Source organism: Anabrus simplex, chromosome 1 (genome assembly GCF_040414725.1).
Source record: "Anabrus simplex isolate iqAnaSimp1 chromosome 1, ASM4041472v1, whole genome shotgun sequence".
In the NCBI taxonomy this organism is placed as follows: Eukaryota; Metazoa; Arthropoda; class Insecta; order Orthoptera; family Tettigoniidae; genus Anabrus; species Anabrus simplex.
In genome coordinates, this window is record NC_090265.1 from 1632961336 (window position 1) to 1632982687 (window position 21352).

At 40.1% G+C, this 21352-nt stretch overlaps 1 protein-coding gene across 1 annotated transcript; it reads right to left on the reverse strand.

Moving 5' to 3' along the window:
• Window positions 1-573: 573 nt before the first annotated feature.
• Window positions 574-14594, reverse strand: LOC136858622 (COMM domain-containing protein 10). Its single transcript, XM_067138320.2, has 4 exons — window positions 14437-14594; window positions 5796-6003; window positions 2972-3130; window positions 574-1123 (listed from the first exon to the last, which is right to left on the reverse strand). Exons 1-4 carry the CDS (start codon window positions 14463-14465, stop codon window positions 908-910), a joined length of 612 nt encoding a protein of 203 aa, XP_066994421.2. The 5' UTR covers window positions 14466-14594; the 3' UTR covers window positions 574-907.
• Window positions 14595-21352: the final 6758 nt, after the last annotated feature.

Consider the following 21352-nt stretch of genomic DNA (forward strand, 5'->3'; position numbering starts at 1 on the left):
CAAAGGATAAGTGTGGTAAATATATACACCAACACAATAAAAAAATCTTCACATGTTATACTATCTGTAGAAGATCATATAGCACCTTTCTACAGCGCCTGGAAATCAAGTGTCATAAGGTCTGTCAATCCCACAAGGAGCCAAGAATTTGCAGCAGGCGAATTTCTTCTTCCAGGTCTCCTTTATAAAGAACAGCCACCAATTTCTCAGGAGAAATACAGAGACCTTTTACATTTAGCTCAATTCTATGGTCCAAAAGGCAAATATTTCTACAACTCACTTCCACATATCTGAGTTCAAAAAGGCTTTATACCATGTGATTATTATCCTTGTTCAAGAATGGAACATAACCTTATTACAGTTTAAGAATCTATTGTAGACTTGACAACTAATTTAAAACCGTTAAATTACTTATGAAAAAGTGATGAGTGATGAATGGACATACTTTTTTCTTCAATGAGATGTGACATTGAGCATTTTTATTTTCTTTCCATTCTGCACTTAACCTGTAAATATCACTATCAATTTGATGTTTACTGGATTCATTTTTGTGCCTTGTTAATGTACTCTGTATTGGTTGGAATTACGTGTATTTGCTTTTATATTTTCATTTTCTGGAAAAGTGCATCCAAATGACATCCATCATTTTGCAGTGGACTTTTCAAATACAAAACCTTGTTAACACTATATTTCCAATAAATCCTAAGTACTAAATCAGTGGTCTCTAACATCTTTCATTGGAAAGGCTTTTTGTCAAAGGAAACAATAATTTTGATAACATATAGACAAAACTTACATTCATTTCTAGTGAAGTGGACATTCACATTCACAAAATAAATTTTGTTCTTAACTTATAAATGCTGTTAATATAAAAAAGACAAAAGTTTAGATTGCACTGCCTGTTCAGTTACCGCAAACTATCTAATTGTGCTTGAATTGTTTCAAGTTTCTTGTAAAATTCATAAAGCTCTTCATGGTTAAAATCAACAGTTACTTTTTCTCTATTATTTTTCCCCCCATCATTTACTTTTATTCCAAACTGAAACACAGCTTTTGGAATTTTCTGCTTTATTCGACGATCAGATGCTGCTTGCAGATTCAGGGACCATCGTATATCATCAAGCTGAAACAAAGGGTTTAATTAGAATAAATTAAATAACAATACAATAACTAAACTATGTAACTACATATTTGGTTTCCATTAAAAGTAATGTAAACCTAAACTTGATATGTTCACGAAATGATCGAGCGAGTTGGCTGTGCGCTTATGGTCACGCAGGTGTGAGCTTGCATTTGGAAGGTAGTGGGCTTGAATCCCACCATTTGAAACCCAGAAGATGGTTTTCTGTGGTTTCCCATTTTCACATCAGCCAAATGCTGCGCTGTACCTTAATTAAGGCCACGGCCACTACCTTCCCTTTCTCATCCCTCCATCGCCGAAAACCTTCAATGTGTTAGTATGACATTAAACAAGGTACCGGTAGCAAAAACAGTTCAAGATATGAGCTGTTATTCACTATGAATGGGCATGATGTGGCATAACAAGTACGAAAATTCACAATCAGCCAATTGATGTTACCACTTGGATGCAAACAATGTGATCCAGGTGTAAGTGAGCCTGCTTCTCACCAGGAGGACCCAGGTTCGATTCCTCGCCAGGTCACGGATTTTTACCTGGATATGAGGTTGGCTCGAGGTCCATTTACCCTACACAAAAATAATTGAGAACTATCTGATGGTCAGACAGCAACTCTAGTCTAGAAAGCCAAGAATAACAGCTGAGAGAACCCATCATGCTGACCAAGTGACCTGCAGGCCTTCAGGTTGAGCAGCAGTTGCTTGGTAGGCTGTAGTGCCATGAGGTTTGTTTGATACAAGGATCCTGGCTAGCACAAGAATAGGATTGTGATGTAGACATCAAAACCAGAATCAGTATTGTAAGAAGTGTATATCTGAAATTGAAACAAATTGTGTACAACGATGACCACCAACAATTCAAATCACACTGGCATGTCAGTGTTACATGTCATTAGTGCTGCTTTATGTTGTCAGAGGATGGACAGAAGGCTTCGTCACTGAACTGACTGCAAGCCTTTGAAATGTGGATATACTGCAGAATGTTGAAGATCCCATGGGTAGGTCACTTCATCAATGAGGACATACCCTTTCATGCCGGGAAATCATGTGAAGTGTTTACCCTCACAAAAGGAAGGAAAGAAGCCATTTTGGTCACTTTTTCCAAAATGACAAATACAACCTGATGCAACTGATCAAAGAAGGGAAATGTGGAAGTGGGCAGAGAAGATTATCCTAGGTATGGAACCTCTGACAGTGGTTTAACATCCACGATCCAGGAACTGTGATACGTGAAATACAAAATAGGAAAATTTACTCAATGATCGTCATCAGTTTTCTGAGAGGAGATATCACCAGTAGCAGCCAACAGAAATGTATGGCCCCAGTGTAATGTTGAAGCCAATGTCTCAGCAATGATGCCAGCAGTACCAAGACAAGAATGAAAGTAAAACAGATGATGCAAGGGACCCAAATGGCTACTGACAGCCATAGAAGAAAAGAACAAAAGATAAAATGAGTAAAGGGAATATATGTTTACTGGCATAACATCACCCCTGAACTCAATGTGGGTTATGCATAAGCCTCACAAAAATCATCTACAACATTCTGCAGTAACAAAGTACGGTATATTGAATTTTCACAACTGCACTGTACTTGAAATAGTCTTTCATCATATTAGGCCATGTCCGGTATCTGGTTGGCCATTTTTATTCTATATTTAACATTCTTTCTGTATGTACTATAAGTACCAAATAAAGCCTAATATGCTGAAAGTCTTTGTGGAATATAAAGTATCATCAAAGTGGATGCCTTGCCAACTCACTTCTGATCACAAGTCTCAGAGAAAGAAAATAAGCCTGCAGCATGTTTATTTAAAGCTGGCAAGTATTCTTACCTGTGCTGGAAACACTGATCTCTTCCTCAGCTGATCCACGATTCCTTTAGCTGAACTGGTCCAAATGTTGACAAAAGTCTCCACTTTTTCTTCATTTAATTTCAATGAGTCTTGTAAATGACGGTGAAATACAGCTGGTTTGGTCATATGATAGGCTGCCTGTAATCACATTACACTTAATAATTTACCATTCCTTTTCTATAAATACTATATAATGAAAACTGGAAATCTGCACTGAACTTAGTCCAGACACAACTTTCTAACTATACGCCTGTTGCATTTTTGTTGAATCTTTACTTTGTCTTTATTTTACCTTAGCCCAGTTTTAATGACCTAATTTTTGCTCAGTCTTCTAGATCTTTGTTGTTCTATGAATTATTGAGAAACTTATTCTCAAGTAGCTTATAATTTACCATTTTACCTATATTTGTCGTAATGTTCCATAATTTTCAGTGCGTTTTTGATTTATGACATACCATATATTTTGGCAACAAGTCTTTTGTAACATAAATGTTTGATCTGAATAACATAATCTTCTGTTCCTTCTTGTACCGAGTGAGTTGGCCGTGCTGTCAGGGTCGCGTAGCTATGAGCTTTTATTTGGGATAGTGGGTTTGAGTCCCACCGTCGACAGCCCTGAAGATGGTTTTTCCATGGTTTCCCATTATCACACTAGACAAATGCTGAGGCTTTACCTTAATTAAAGCTATGGCTGCTGTCTTCTTTTTGTTTTTGAGAACTTAGAAGTAAACCAGGAGTGACCAGAAGAAAATGTTTAATCTTTTCCAGTTATCGAGTGGCTTATGAAAACAATATTCATATTATTATCTAGAGAGAAAACCCACAAGGACTAGGTACTATAGATCCAGGGTTATGAGACAATTACTGCATCATAAAAAAATATTTGTTTAATGAAGGCAGAGAAGAGAAGAGAAGAATTCTAAGGAATAAACACTTGCGATTCAGAATTAAATTAGTTTTCTATTTACTTATTTTTTATATTTTTTTGTGTATATACTGAGTTAATGTAGTCTATGTTTATATAATTTTCAACTATCAATTCAGTTTCCTGTTTTCTGCCCACCATACTGTGCAGTTATCCCCAATGAGGGACACACTATTTTTCTTCTTTACAAATTCCATACAAATACAGATAGGAGGAACAAAAAAAGGAACACGAGATAGGATAAACATACAAGCAGGTGAGTGTGTAAAGAGGGAGTGGCAAAGGTTCAGTATGTACTGCGGAATAGAAGTACAATGAGTCACCGTTTGCAGCGCAGACATTTAGGTACGATTTAACTGCGTCGTTTCTTTCTTTCTTGTAGGTGATATGATTGCATGGTGCACAAGGCTGCCAACTTATGAACTTAGGAACTAGGGAGAAGATGATTGCACAAGTCCCCAGGTTAAGGGTGAAGGCTAAAATGACCTTTTTCTTGCCGTGCAGACAGTATGCACCATGGCTATAGAAAAAGAAAAAAAAACTTTTAAAGGGAGTGTGGCCCCAAACGGTCCACTGTTCTCATGACAGAGATTAGCCTGGATGTGCAAAGAAATGTTACAGCTAATAAATGACCTTTTTTCTTGCTCTGCGGGCAGTACGTGCCATAGAAAAAAAGCCTCTGGAAGGGACTGTGCCCCGAAAAGGGGGAATAATAATAATAATAATAATAATAATAATAATAATAATAATAATGAAGGTTCTCATGACAGATTGGCCGGGATGTGTAAAGATAGGCAGTAGCCTACACTGTTTCCTTTACAGGTTGCATTTAGTTGTGTTTTTACTGTGCGTGGGTTGATAACAATGTATTTGTCTTGAATGCTGGGAATGACATATCTGATTATATCTCAGCAAATGGAAATGCTAGTGCCCACTTGAGCAATGGAGAATGGCACATGCTACATTTCATTACATTATAATAGCAAATGTACTTCTGGCGGTTGGCGGGTGGATCCCTGGTTCTCGGAGTGAACACATCTCTCCTCTACAAGGAAGTCTATGTAAAATTTGGATAATTTCAACTCCATTAGAATGCTATAGAACCTCCGTAGTACATAGTGAATTTCTACCGACTGCCATCAACAAACAGTTAGACTTATCCTCATCAATCCCATTTCTTCTACATCTATCTCTTCTCAGCACTAACAAACTTGTTTCTGCTTCTTAGATCAGCAGGCCGGGGCATCAACACTCACAGGAGGGCCATCTTGACAGATCTTCAGTCTTGATGTGGGAAGTGTAGGATAAGAAGAAAGCTGGATAAGTACAGGAAATGGGAAGATTAAGTACAGCTGGTAAAGAGGAACATTGGACATACGTAAAAGGAGAAAAGGAACAAACAAGTGTCAAATCAAGTCATATATAAACAGATAGGAGGAACAAGAAAAGGAACATAAAATAAAATGAACATAGATTCAGAGGTAGAGGGGTTGTGTGCGTATGACAGAGAAAGAGAGAGAGAGAGAGAGAGAAGAATGTTTTTTTTTTTTTTTTTTTTTTGCTAGGGGCTTTACGTCGCACCGACACAGATAGGTCTTATGGCGACGATGGGATAGGAAAGGCCTAGGAGTTGGAAGGAAGCGGCCGTGGCCTTAATTAAGGTACAGCCCCAGCATTTGCCTGGTGTGAAAATGGGAAAGCACGGAAAACCATTTTCAGGGCTGCCGATAGTGGGATTCGAACCTACTATCTCCCGGATGCAAGCTCACAGCCGCGCGCCTCTACACGCACGGCCAACTCGCCCGGTGAGAGAGAGAAGAATGAAGATCAATTATCATCAATGCATCTGCAAGTTGCCCTTTGGCAAAGTAATGTTACCTGTTCTATGATGAATGTAGTCGAGTCTAGAAGCAGTTTCAATTCTCGTTTGTCCAGTTCCAGCGAGGTCTGTAATTTTTCTTCTTCCTCAGTGGTAAATGGCTTCTCATTTCCAGAGCCTGATTGCATTGTTTGAGTAATTCTACTCAAGAGTAGGCGAAACTTTGCAGGATCCAAGCCATTTATGATCTCCACTGCCTTCTGCAAACTATAAGGACAAAATAATATTCAATATTCATGTAGGTGCCATACAGACCAAATTATTAAGTAGATTATTTCCTAATGCACATAGTTCATAAAGAACAGGGTGTGACATTGGAAATTTATCTTGTCACCACCTCTTCAAGCGTTGAACATTTAAAAGTAAGGAATATCAGATTCAGAAGAAGGAAAAAATATTTGCTGCTATACTGTATATATAAAAGTGTGAGAGACAGAGATATAGGGGTAGTGGTTACAGTTTCTTAAGAGGAAGTATAGCTGAGCAATCATCCTCTCTTCACACAATAGTAGGGGTCTGAACCTTTAAAGAATTAAGGTATCGGTAAAAGATAGAGAAGGGCCAAGAAGGGCGTGAAATTGACTGCGTAGACTTCGCAAACCTAGCATTGTTGAGGTCAGAAAGGAACAACAGTTGACCAAGGTAGGTCTGACAAGAAAGTGGAAGAAATCCTAGATCGGCTAGGGAACCCCATGACCACCAACCCATGTTCATAAATTGAGAACCCGTGGGTGTTGTCCTTTTTCAGTCCCCTCTTTTGACATCCAGAGGATACCCTGTGGATGTATTCTATCATCCCCACACACAGAGAAAGAGCCGAGTATTTACAGAAGGACTATATAATGATTGTAAAAAACAGTACATGTTTTGTGGCCTATGCAGGCCATGAAGATCTATGGGGGAGTGGAAAGTAAAGGCTTCCATTCTTTGTAAACTTGGTAGGTGGAACTGTTGTGTTTTATACTTCTTTAAATAACTTGGCACTAAGTGAGGTAGAAGGATTAGATCTGTGTGTGTAGTGGAGATTATGCTCAGAAATTTACCTAGTTCTCATTGCTATTGTGAACTTTGAGGCTATGTGCCTGTCCACGAGAGGAAGTCCTACTTCTTCTTTTTTTTTAAAATTAAGGTACAGCCCCGGCATTTGCCTGGTGTGAAAATGGGAAACCACAGAAAACCATCTTCAGGGCTGCCGACAGTGGGGCTCAAACCCACTATCTCCCGATTACTAGATACTGGCCGCGTCCTACTTCTAAATTTCTTGCTTTCCTGATGGGAAATTAACGCACATTCACTGCCCCAAGTGTAGGCTAACATTAATGTGGGAATAGAGAGGTGTCATAACCAAGAGACATGAGGATGAGTGGCTTTACACCACATTCAGCAATACTGTGCATGACCACCGTGTGTGTGTATGGTGGCACCAATGTTGTTGAGGGACATACCAGCATTACTTCTGGCATCATGGTGTGGGAAACTATCCAGTATGCCATTATGATGGCATTTACATAATAAGTGTTACTGTCACTAAAAATACACAATACTTCCAATGGAGACATTCCAGAAAGTGTATCATTAACTAAAGATAGACTTGTTTTAATGAATAGATTATTGCATTTACTAAATACAGTGTATTCTTTACAAAAAAGTTATCAGACCTCCATCTTTACACTTTAACCATGTAACAATATTACGGTAAGTCCTCATGTGTTAACCTCTTATGAGACAGCAACTTGATACAGTCTTGACACACGCTTGTCCAAACATAACACGTGTCTTTGTGGACTACCTGTATCACTCTGAGGTACTTCTGTGGTCAGCAAGTTCCTCCATCTGTACTTAATAGGACGTGTTGGACCATCTCAGATATCTGTTCCAACCACCCAGAGCTAATCTGAAGGGTACTGAGGTCAGTAACAACAGATCCCTTCTGAATAATCGGTTCATGCATCCATGTATCTAAGAGTGTGTTAGACACTGACTTAGCAAATGTCATGGGATAGTCACCTCATAGCGTGTGGGGCCTCCTCTGGCCCTGCGAACTGCAGTGAGACGCCGTGGAAGTGAGTCGACAAGTCTCTGGTAGTCCTCTGGACGCAGCTGACACCAAATCGTTTGCAGAGCGGCCGCCAATGGTGGTCTGTTCGTGAGTGCAGGATCCATGGCACGGAGCCTGCATTCCAGGACATCCCAGATATGCTCGGTAGGGTTCATATCGGGGCTCCTGGGTGGCCATGGCAGTCGTTGGACCTCCGCTACATGTTCCTGGAACCATTCCCGGGCAACGTGGGAGCGATGTGGTGGCGTGTTATCATGTTGAAACATCGCAGAATCGTCTGGGCGCTGGAAGGCCAAAAATGGGTGGCGATGGTCTTCGAGCAGCTCAACATAGCGCGTACCATTCAAAGTCTCTTCCAGAACAACTAGGGAGCCCATTCCATACCAGGAAAATGCACCCCAGACCATAACAGAGATACCAGTGCCCTGGACCACACCTTTGATGCAGGCAGGATCCATCGCTTCATGTGGTCTGCGCCATACATGGTGCCTCCCATCGGCATGGTGCAGTTGAAATCGTGATTCGTCCGACCATATCATGTTACGCCATTGTTCCAGTGTCCATCCCTGGTAACTGGCGACAAATGCACGTCGTCGTGCCCGATGACGTTGGGTTAACAGTGGCACCCGTGTGCGGCGCCGGCTCCCATACCCCACAGAACCCATGTTCCTACGGATTGTCCACTAGGAGACATGTCTAGCATGGCCTGTGTTGAATTGAGCCGTGATTTGTTGCACGGTTGCCCGTCTGTCACTATTGACAATCTGTCTCAGATGTCGCCGGTCAAGGCCATCGAGGGTGGCTGGACGGCTGGTCGTTCGTCTGTTGTGGACGGTGACACCCCGCATTCAACCATTCACGATACACCCTGGACACGGTCGATCATGTGAAGCCGAATTCCCGCACCACTTTCGAAATCGCACTTTCCATCCGTCGGGCACCAACCACCATACCCCGTTCGAACGGTGTCAGCTCACGACGACGTTCCATGTTACACCTGTCACATGCACAGCCACTGCTCACAAGGTCTCCTATACAACTGCCGCTAGCACAGAGGGTGTGTGGTGCGCAGACAACACACCTGCGCATCAGTGCTCCGCTATCCCATGACATTTGTCTATCCCATGACATTTGCTTAGTCAGTGTATTATGACATGGAAACAGCAGTATACCGAACTGTCAACTCTATTGTCCGTTCGATCTGTTGCTGTAATCATTGCAATACAGCACATGATCTTTCAACATGTGAATTTCATTTTCACTATTCCATTTAGGTGTTTAACTTTTCTGTAAGTGATTGTAATCTCATACGGTACTTCAGTTCCCAATCTTTTCTGTCTTATCTTGCTAGTTTTACACCCATTGCTTTTTTGAAGATTGGTTGTAGGTAGAAGCAAGCCTCAATATCTGGAGACAAGTACTAATTCTCTAATATTCACAAGGCCAGTGAAATAAAACTAATGAAAATGTCTGAAATCAATACAAACTGATTAAAAAGAATATGGCTCCTTTTCAAAGTACAATGAAATCAAAATCCTTTGATACTAAACACTTCAGCAGCAAATTTTTGCATGTCCAAAGATGCAGTTCCAAGCTGAGACATGCTGCTGCTGACTTTCAGGACTAGGTCGATAGCACCAAATGGTGAAATCTGTAACTCCTACCTACAACAAGCAAGCAGCCACACTGTCTAGGCTTAAAGGACATTGAAGCAGGCTAAGGGATGAAGAATTATGATTTTCCAGACATTGGTTTATAGTAGGAGTATGTATATTTTGCCTCATAATAACTTGCTTTTTCTTTCTTTTCTATACAGGGTCTATACAGGTAAACTCTAGGAAACAATATCTAATCCATCAGTTTGTGTAGATTTGACTTATCTGCCATCAAATTTTCTTAAATTGTCAGAAGCGAAGTCAACAGAGAGAAACAACTGTAAAGTAGCATTATTTTCTTGTGGAAGTTTTGGGAATTGTCCAAGAAAGCATGTGGAAAGTCTGCTATTGTCTTCAACAATAATTTAGAGAGTGGATGATGGTTAAACCCTAATTAAAAATAAATACACATAATTTATGTAGTCTATACTTTCAATGTGCTACAAGATGAATAATTAATGCACCAAATATAAAGCCAAGCAAGCTTGACTGATTGATGTTTTGCCCTTATGGAAAAGTCATTTTTACATACAGTGGGGGACATAAGTATTCATACACCCTGATATCGACACAAAATTACTACTTGTCTTATGTACACAGTTCAGGTCACTAAAACATAAACGGAGATGTTTCACCACTAAACATCGTAAACGACACGTGAATAAACGGAAAAAGTTTGTAAATAATAACGAAGTACGTCATTAATCTGGATTAACCCAGTGACATAACTATTCATACGCCTGGATTGTCCTTCAACTGTACAGGCAGTGGATACGTCCCCCTCTTTATTCAGTGCCCAGCAATTGTTGACTAGATGTCAATGAGCAGTGCACAGCATTTGTACAGAGTACAAGCTGGTACTGTTATCCGAATGGGGCGCAAGACCAAGGAAACTACGGTTGCTGAGAAAGAGAGATCATAGTATGGCTTCATAATCAAAATAAATCATATTCTGAAATTGCAAATGTAGTATGCAGAATCCATGCTACTGTCCAAAGGTCATACAGTGATGTAAAACAAACAGAACCATTATAAACAGGAAAAGATCAGGCCGACCATACAAACTGACGACTCGAGAAAGGAGGATAATAGTGAAAACATTCGTGAAGTATCCGAAGATAAGCGAGACGGAAATAAAAGCCCATGTAGAAGAACATTATGGTAAACAAGTAACAAGTGGTACCATCAGAAGAACCCTTCATCGCGTGGAATATAAAGCTAGGTTTCCCAGGAAGAAACCCTACATTAGTAAGAGAAATCAAGTAGCTAAATTGCAGTTTGCCAATGAGTACGTAGGAAAAGATGGATTTTGGACTGAGTGTTATTTAGTGACAAAAGCAGATTTAATATATTTCATAATGATGGACGATTGTTGGTCTGGAGAAAGCCTAATACTGAGCTGGAAATCAAAATTGTCCAGGCTACTGTGATGCATGGAGGAGATGGAGTAACGGTATGGGGCTGCACGGCAGCTTCAGGGGTAGGAGAGCTAGTTTTCATTGATGGAATTACGGACAGATTTGGTTACCTCAATGTACTGAAGGAAAATTTGCAGAATAGTGTCGACAAACTGGGTATCGGGGACAATTTCTATTTCCAGCAAGGTAATAACCCCAAACATACTGCAGAAATTGTCTGTCTCTGGCTGCTCTATCATACACCACACACCTGAAAACCCCAGCTCAGTCCCCAGACCTCAATCCAATCGAACATTTGTGGAACGAGCTGGGGAAAAGTGTAAGGAAGCATGACATTACCAGCAAACGAAGGTTAAAGGAACTGTTACGACAAGAATGCACGGCAATTGGTTCCGAAATAACAAGGAAATTGGTATATTCCATGCCAAAATGCCTTACATAAGTCATCCATAACAAAGGAATGCATGTCAAGTATTAACAAACGATTTGGTGGAGGTGTTACTTATAGAAACAACATATGTTTGTCGTTGTAGGAATACTTATGTCCAACATAAAAATGTTATTCCAATGAGTTGTATTTTTTTTATTTAGTAAGGAGTCATTTTGTGTTGATTTTCTGTATGTATATGTTTAAGTTAAGATGTTAATAAGCAGATGTTCATTACTTAATACATTCTCTTGTATAATTAAATCTGATACAATTTTGTTTCCATATAAATAGGGTGACCAACCGTCTGGCATTTGCCGGACATGTCCTCCTATTTTCATGCTTGTCCTCTGTCCAGCAGGCATTTATTATTTGCTATTAAATGTCCGGCTTTTTGTATATTATATTCTTAGTCGTTCAGTTTCCTATTGTTTTCTCTGCAAAGCTATTTTTGTTGCACTTCCTCTATCTCAGTCCATATTCTGCATACCCCTATCAGACTACGTCATTTACTCACTTAATAATAAATCATATCTTAAGTTAGAGCTGTCTGAAGGGCCTGTCACCAATGTGGTGACACTGCCCGATGTGATCTGAACGTGCTCGGTTGGGCCGGGGAATTCTCGGTGGGGATTCACCAGTCAAGTAACGCTGGATGCGGTGTTACGTAGTTTTGTTTTTGTGCTGGTTGGATTCGGACCTTCTGAGTGAGTGGAGTGTTTGTGATCTTATTATAAAATTTGAATAATATCAGTATGTCATCACTCAAAAGTGGCGAGGCAGAAAACAGGAAATGTAAGTTCTCGGAGAAACTGAAACAGTAGGTGCAGTCGGTAAGTATCAGCCTAAAATAGCTACAACTTTGGCATCTTCATCAACATAACAGTTACAAGGTATGCAATCCTAAATTTTGTATGCAAATATTAAAATTCCATTTGTCCTCAATTTCTGGAACATTTTTATGAAAAGTCCTCCTTTTATTAAGAGTCTGTCCTCCATTTAAAAATTTAGAGTTTGTTACCCTACATATAAACACATCTGTATGAATAGTTACATCCCGTATTGTATATAGGCTAAGTTCCTAATGTTAGTCTTTGTACATAGTTGAAGAACTCCCCTTCTTTTCCATCCTGTTCATTTATGTCCCATTTCTAATATTTTCTTCAATTACCGGTACTCTTCCCAAACATTTGATAGGCTACCATACTTTCTATTTTCTACAGCTTTTCCTCCACAATTTACTCCAATACCTGTTCTGTCCTTCAGTCCTGTGTAAACTACCATAGTTCAATCTCCTTTGCAGAGAACTTTATTCTCTATTTTCTACCAAGAATCCAAGTGTTTTCTTCTGTTAGCCTCATGATGGACACAGAAGAAATTGATAGGAATGAAGATCCGGTATGAAGCTAAGTATTTAATCTTCACTGAATACAAATGCAAAATATTTTTAGTGATATCTGATGAGAAGATAAAAGTGAAATATCTGTGCAATGTCTTGAACAAATTCATTAAAGTGAAATTTAATGTCAAGAAAATCTGGCCTTTCTGAAAGAACTTGGATCACAACTATGAATAACAGCGATTTAGTAACACAGGCATGTACTGTATAAACAATAATATAATTGTTGAATAATGTCCCATTAACTACTTCTATGGTTTTGGAGAGGGGCCAGGCCATGACAGCCAATTAAGTATTGGAGTCACTGGCTTCTCACAGAAATCGTGGCTTTGATTGCGATATCAAGTCACGTAAAACTAGAAGCTTGCTTTATTATTATTATTATTACTGTAATGTTATTTGCTTTACGTCCCACTAACTACTTTTACGGTTTTCGGAAAGGCCGAGGTGGCGGAATTTAATCCAGCAGTTCTTTTACGTGCCAGTAAATCTACCGACACGAGGCTGACGTATTTGAGCACCTTGAAATACCACCAGACTGAGCCAGGATCGAACCTCCCAAGTTGAGGTCAGAAGGCCAGCGCCTCACCGGCTGAGCCACTAAGCCCGGCTTTTGTTTTGCTGTGGTTTATGGAGACGCCAAGTGACGGTTTTGTCCCACAAAGTTCCTTTTCCGTAGATTTACCAACATAAGACTGATATATTTGAGTATTTTTAAATGCCAGAGGGCTGTGTCGGGATCGAACCTGCCAACTTAGGCTCCGAAAGTGCTGCTCTATCGTCCAAGTCACACAGCACGGCTATAATAAATTACTCAGTCAACGCTGTTATCTACATTAAAACCAAATCCTGGGAGGAACACTGACTTCCGTGGTGTTCCATTCTCCTGCACTAAGGCGAATGCCGGAACAGTCCCTAGTATAGGCCACGGCCGCCAACCCCCAACCCCCTCACCTTTTCCGTGCATCACCTTCACCGTAACAAATCTCCCGGCCTGAGAGACGGCGTTACCGTCTAAGAGGCCCGCCTCCCCCTTCAGGGGAGGAACAAAAACGTTTTTAGTACTAATAGGAACACTCAAAACCTCCGTGGCTCAGACGGCAGCGCGTCGGCCTCTCACCGCTGGATACCGTGGTTCAAATCCCGGTCACTCCATGTGAGATTTGTGCTGGACAAAGCGGAGGCGGGACAGGTTTTTCTCCGGGTACTCCGGTTTTCCCTGTCATCTTTCATTCCAGCAACACTCTCCATTCTCATTTCATAGCATCTATCACTCATTAATGTAAATCACTTTGGGAGTGGCGACCCCATCCTAATAACAGCCTATATGATTCATTCATTACATCCCTGACCTGGTCAAAGACTGGAAAGCAGGTTGTAGGTTTTCATTTTCATTTTCAGGAACACTCAAAAGTATTTGGGGTTAAGACCACAATGTCGGTACTGTAACACTAGACTGGAATGAAGCAAATTGCAATCTTAGGATCACGAAAAATTAAAAAGCAAAAAATTATGTGGCAAAACAGTTGTTGTTTATAATAAGTAAAAGCGATTTATAATAGAATGGATTAAAAGAACTATGAACTGTCTCTCTCATTGTAAACTCAGCAGAGTCAAAGGTTATTCATTAAATTAGAAACAACTTTAACTTTATCAACTGTACTCAATAATCGGAAATTAACCTTGGTGTAAGCGTTATCCAAGCAGACATGCCTATTTACGTGGAAGGTATTTCCTACGTAGAAAGATGTCTCAACAAAATACACACATACTTCACAAACGCCTAACCTATCCAGTCTGTCAGCTCTTCAGTCTCAGGTCTCAGCTGATTTCTGACCGGCAATTGTCTTCCAAATTACAATCATACCAACTCCGGCCACGTTCATCTGACGATCCAGCGTGGCTGGTTTCAAAAGCTCGCACAATTCGACGACAGAGAGAGCCACATTGCTTCTTAAAGCCACCGCTTAAAGCTGTCGTATCACTGGTTGATGTTGTTTCTTCACTACGTGGTGCTACTGTACCTAAGCCGCCATATTGAGTCTTTAAGTGAGCGTAACGAAAGGCAATTTTAGTGTATTCGAATATGGAGAATTTAGGTACCAAACATTGAAATAAAAACAAACGACTATTTTGCATGTAGAATTTAATTGAGCATCTGTTATTCATGTTTATATAACTGTATAACATTACATGAAAACATCCACAAATATTTGAATAGGAAGATAATTAACTGAAACTGAATTTCATTTTTTGAGAAACAAGAATCAGCAGAAGTGCTCCAACCTCCCACAGCTAATCTGCAGGATTCTGAGGTCAGTAACAACAGCTCCCTCCTGAATAATCGGTTCATGCATTCATGTATCTAAGAGAGTGTTATAATATGACATGGAAACAGCAGTATACTATACTGTCAACTCTATTATCCGTTTGATCTGTTATTGTAATCATTGCAATACAGTCACGTGTTTCAACACGCGCAGTTTCATTTCCACTATTCCATAGAACTATCATCTGTCAAAATACGTAATATCATTGACAGAAACATAGAAATCTGCACGATCCCTCAGTTATATTACGATTACAGGCAAATACAGTAGAGACAATACGCGACACTCTGCGAGATATCGAGGGACAGCGATTAGAGCTCTGTCTAGCGGAGTGACCTAAGAGTTACTGATTCTGTCATAAGAGCACGTGTATTTGTTTGTGAAGTTTTTGGAGTTATTTATGCGTTAACATTAAGTTGACATAAGGAAATAGTAGCGTGTGTCATTCCTTTATATCTCCTGTCAATATGAGTGGAAAGATATGTACTGCGTTTGGCTGCAATAACTATGAAGTGCAGAAGGATTCGTGGTCTTTCTTCCGTTTCCCTCGTGACAAGAAAATCTAAGTAAATACTGTGTTTGCACATACTGTATATTCTTCCAGTTACAAATATATTTTTATAGAAGGCCTACTTCCTAAACTTCTGACCTGCGTGACCCATGTTTTAACTCGCTTAAAATATAATAAGCTTATTGTATTGTATTAGTGCAGCAGTTAACATTCAATACCGATGTGTTGTTGTAGGTGTGATCTGTGGGTTTTGATTTAATTCAGGAAAATGCATATGTGTGTGGCTGGTTGTGTTCCAAGTTACCCCATTTGGGATGCTGTAATGCGTTGTCAAGCACTGAAGAAAATATGGTTGATTTAAGAAATGTGATGATGCAAATTTGCTTTACCCTAATGTAATGGCAAGTATTGCTTATAGGGAAATTATGAATGTTTTAGCGGCTAAATTTATAGATTTTCTTTCTGTCAGTAGGCTTCAAGTTAAAAGTAAAATTGTCTAGCTCTTAAATGTAAATTCATTGAATCATGTGTGTAAGGAATGTGCCGATATTTTTATTGACAAGTGTCCTAATGTGTTGTACAATGCTTTTAAATGAAAAAAAAATCTAGCCGTGAAAGTTCAGACAGGTATGCTAAAACTAAAAAAAGTAATGCATAAATGAAATATCAAGCCTTTCATAGCAGTCCAATTCACATCTTGATTATATGTCTAATTTCAGTCTTTAAATAATAACCTGTTAAATAATTCTCATTCATGTATCCAGAATTGCTTTAGCAACTTTGAAGTTAATATTTTAGCAACACTTTCTTTCTAGAGGTAATTTATTTATCCATTTCCGTATATGCATTTCCATTGATATTTGAATTTAGCGCGAATTTTCAGGTCACGCCACTAGGAGCGCCACTTGCGAATTGTCTCCCATTTTAACAAAGCTAAATCCGGAAGTGTCGCATATTGTCTCTACTGTATTTGTTACAGGTACGGCTTCATGGCTAAATGGTTAGCGTGCTGGCCTTTGGTCACAGGGGTTCCGGGTTCAATTCCCGGCAGGGTTGGGAATTTGAACCATCATTGGTTAATTCCACTGGCACTGGGGCTGGGTGTATGTGTCGTCTTCATCACGACGCGCAGGTCGCCTACGGGAGTCCAACCAAAGACCTGCACCTGGCGAGCCGATATCAGGTCACTTAAAACTAGAAGCTTGTTTTTTTAAATAATATGATGTTATGTCTTCGGACACTCCCTGCACTAAAAGCCATATGCCATTTCCATTTCTTTACGATTGCATGAAATATTGAACTTAAAATGCGTAAAATACAGTTGTGGTAAATTACCTTCAATATTTCCTTTATTAAGAAAGTAGTTACCAGTGCTGCGTGTCTGGAAGGTTTCCCCAGCTTGTTGACAAACATAGAATACCTCTTGAGAGCATTACATTATGCTTGCCTACATGTGGCAATTTCTTTGGGTTCAGAGGCACACATACACAGCACGAGTGATGTTTTTAGCTATTCTAACTAGTTTTTAGATGACCCAAGACTCCAGATAGTACAAAGTGGTAATGGTGGTGGTGGTGGTGATTATTGTTTTAAGAGGAAGTACAACTGGACAACCAGTCGGCCAAAGAAAAGCAAAGGCCACAAAGTTCGTGAAAATGAAAGACTCCCTAGGTCTCGAATGCTCTAATACCGTCGGGGTCGGAAAAGAGCAAAAGTTAACCAAGAGAGATCGGATAGGATAGATGAATGAGAGGAGCCTGGGACAAGTAAGTGGAAGCAATGTCAGGACTCAATTAAGGGCCCCGTGGTCGCCAACGTACGCTCCCCACCGAGCTCGCTATCTGCAGTCGCTTAAGCGCGGCCAGTATCCAGTAATCGGGAGATAGTGGGTTCGAACCCCACTGCCGGCAGCCCTGAATATGGTTTTCCGTGGTTTCCCATTTTCACACCTGGCAGATGCTGGGACTGTTCCTTAATTAAAGCCACGATCGCTTCCTTCCCACTTCTAGCCCTTTCCTATCCCATCGTCTCCATAAGACCTATGCGCGTCAGTGCGATGGAAAGAAAACTGTAAAAAAAGAAAAAACTTAGGCATTATAAGAATATTGAGTTACACTTGTTATTCGAATCACATGTCTCACTATTATAAGAGTGGTGTTAAATCCTAAATTAATGTGTATTGTATTCTGAGGGCGTGTTTATTCTTTTGGGTTTGTTGCTCCATGGGATTTGTTTACTCTATGTCAATATGAGACTGTAGGAATGTCATTGTTTATGTAAATATGTTTTGCCAGTTTCAGAAAATAAAGGTATACTTCAAGTTTGTAAATTAGAATGAAACATTGTGTTGGAAGAGTAAAGCGGGTAGTTTTACTTCAGTTCCTGACATACTAGTGACCTCGACGTGATGAAACTACGTAAATAACTGGTAAGTCTCAATCTGATTGTTTTCTACAAGTATCGTACAGTACGCAATTATATAGAAACGTACTGTACACCGGTCAGATCTTCGTTCACTAGAACTTATGAAGCGTTCATACATGAGCTGTGCAATGAAAATCCAAACGAGGAAACTGTGAGAACGAAATTATCAACGTTAGAACGCTTGTACTACGACCTTTGCAACCTTGATGAGCAATTGAGTGCATTAACACTACAAGACGACGAAGGATCGGCAGATGACTATGTTAAAGAATACGAAACAGTAGGCATGCATAGAGAAAAGATGGATCAAGTGCGCGTGAAGGTTACAAACTTTCTTGAAGTAAATGCACGGACAGATATCGTAAACAATGACCAGTTAAGTAGCACTTCTTTGGTTAGCCATAAAAGGAAGTTAAAGCTTTCAACAATTGAATTAAAGAAATAAACTATTTTCTTAATTTCTGGAGTCAGTTTAAGCGTATTCATGACGATGCACACTTAGAGGAAGAAGATAAATTCCAGTGTCTTATTCAATGTACTGTTGACGGTTCCAGAGCCAGAGCCGAGAATTACGGCAAGGCCATAGATAGATTGAAGAATAGATTTGGAAAAGAGGAACTCTTAATTGAACATTAGGCTATGTTAGAGGGCTTCTTTCCTTGGTGATAAAGAATGCGACTATAAACAGAGGAAGGCGCGAGAGTGCCCGTCTCGATGATAACTTAGTTTAGAATCGCATTTGCGTGCTTTAGAATCAATCAAGGTGACGTCTTATAAAAAAGCAGCCATGCTGTTTCCGTTGGTGGAATCCTGCGTGCCTGAGGATTTGTTCAGAGTATGGCCGAGGAACTCAGAGTCAGTTAACCGCGAAGATGAAAATGAAATGTATGAAGTTAGACAGAAACAAGTGATGCAGTTTCTAAGAAGAGAGGTTGAGGCCGAAGAAGGAATTTCACTTGCGAAGGCGGGATTCAAACGTAATGAAGATAGTCCTCGAAAAGAGAAAAGGAAAATGCAACAAGAAGAATCAGTGCTGACGGCTACGGACTTCTCTTCCGGCGAACGGAAGAAGCACATGTGTTTGTTCGATAAAAAATCTCACGAAAGCAAGGATTGCTTTCACGCACATAAATTGTCTTTCGCACAGAAACATGACAAACTGAGAAAAAACAAAGGGTATTTCGTCTGCTTGAAGCAAGGCCATCGAGCGAAGGACTGTAAGTAGAAAGTGAGTTTCATTATATGCTCAAAAAGGCACTGTACCATTATGTGTACACAACTAAAGACTAAACGAGAAAACAAACCTGATGAAAATCCTCTAGAAAATCAAAATACTTCGCTGTCATACCAGTGCTGTTCAGAAATACTGCTTCAAATTCGCCTTGTTAATTTGGAAACAAGCGGGAAGAAACGTACAATAAGAGCAATAATGGATACAGGTTCACAAAGATCATACATTTTGAAAAGAACAGCTCAAGGGATGGGTTATCAACCGGTAAGAACAGAAGTAATAGTGTACGCCTTAGGCCTATACGGAGGAAGTTCGACTAAGAAAATAAAGCACCACATTCACCTGGCCAGTCTGGTGGACGACTTTTCCTGTAGAATTTCGGTGGACCTATTTCACAGCTCGAACCAGGTGCTTTTGTGGAGAAGCTAGGAAAAGTTGGTATTCAACTTTTAGATATTGGAGCTGGACAATCGCCAGTTGATATATTGATTGGTGCAGTTGCGTTGAGCAAACTTTACACCGGTGTTGTTAAGGAAATACAGTGTGGTCTCACAGCAATAAAGATTCGATTAGGATGGACTGTGACGGGGAAAAACAGGGAAAGGTTCCAATACCAGTAGCCACTCCTCCATGCTGATCACTCTGTTGGCCTATATCAATCACTTGCCAGACCTGTGGAAACTAGATATTCTAGGAATTTCAGATTCCTTTGAAAGCCAATAAAATAATGAAGTGGAGACTGCTGTAATAAATCACTTCAAGAGCACTGTGAAGAGAGATTCGGAAGGAAGAAATAAAATCAAATTCCCATGGTTGAATGGTTTCGAACAATTGAGTAAAAATAGAGTAACTGCAGAGAAGATATTAATTTCAATGACCTCAAAACTGACAGAAGCAGGAAGAATTAATGACTATGATGAAGTGTTGCAAAATTGGTTGACAGAAAGCATAACTGAAGTAATACCGGATGATGAGATCGAGCAGTCTTTAAAGATAACTCGACAACGAAGGTGAAATCCGTCTTTGATTCTTCCTCTAAATCGAAGGGTAACTATTATTTAAATGACTGTTTAGCTACGGGACAGAATTTGTTGGATTTGATACCCAAAATTCTACCTAAGTTTCGTGAAAAGAGAATCGGAGTTATTGCCGATATCAAACAAGCTTTTCTACAAATTTCGGTTGATGAAGAGAACGAGACTACTTGCGTGTTCTCTGGTGGGATTTAACAGAAAAGAGGAGAATCAAGGTCAAGAGACATCGGAGGGTGGTCTTCGGGGTCAACTGTAGTCCATTCCTCTTGGAAACAGCCATACGATGTCATCTAGAACAATATAAACCACCATTGAAAATACGTGGCAGAAAAATGGAAGGATTCATTTTATGTACCCCCTGTGGGTGGGGGCGGTAGAATAACACCCACGGTATCCCCTGCCTGACATAAGAGGCGACTAATGCCTCTGAACTTTGGAACGTGGTTTGGCGACCACGGAATCCTTAGCTGAGTCTTGGCACTGCTTCCACTTGTGCCAGGCTCCTCACTTTCATCTATCCTATCCGACCTCCCTCAGTTAACTGTTGTTCTTTTCCGATCCCGACGCTATTAGGTTTCCGAAGGCTAAGGAGTCTTTCATTTTCATGCCCTTCATGGCCCTTGTCTTTCTTCAGCCGATACCTTCATTTTTCGAAGTGTCGGATCCCTTCCATTTTCTCTCTCTGATTAGTGTTTTATAGAGGATGGTTGCCTAGTTGTACTTCCTCTTAAAACAGTAATCACATCCGGGAGAAAGTGGGTTCGAACCCCACTGTCGGCAGCCCTGAAAACGTTTTTCCGTAGTTTCCCATTTTCACACCAGGAAAATGCTGGTACCGTACCTTAATGAAGGCCACGGCCGCTTCCTTCCCACTCCTAGGCCTTTCCTATCCTATCATCGCCATAATAGCTATCGGTGTCGGTGCGACGTAAAACAAATTGTTAAAGAAAAGTAATCACTTCCACCACCACCACCTTCATTTTATGTGTACAATTGTGTTAGCTCAGTTTATTCAGAAGAAGAACTGGAGAGGTTCGTAAACCACGCTACGGAGACAATGGCCAAAGG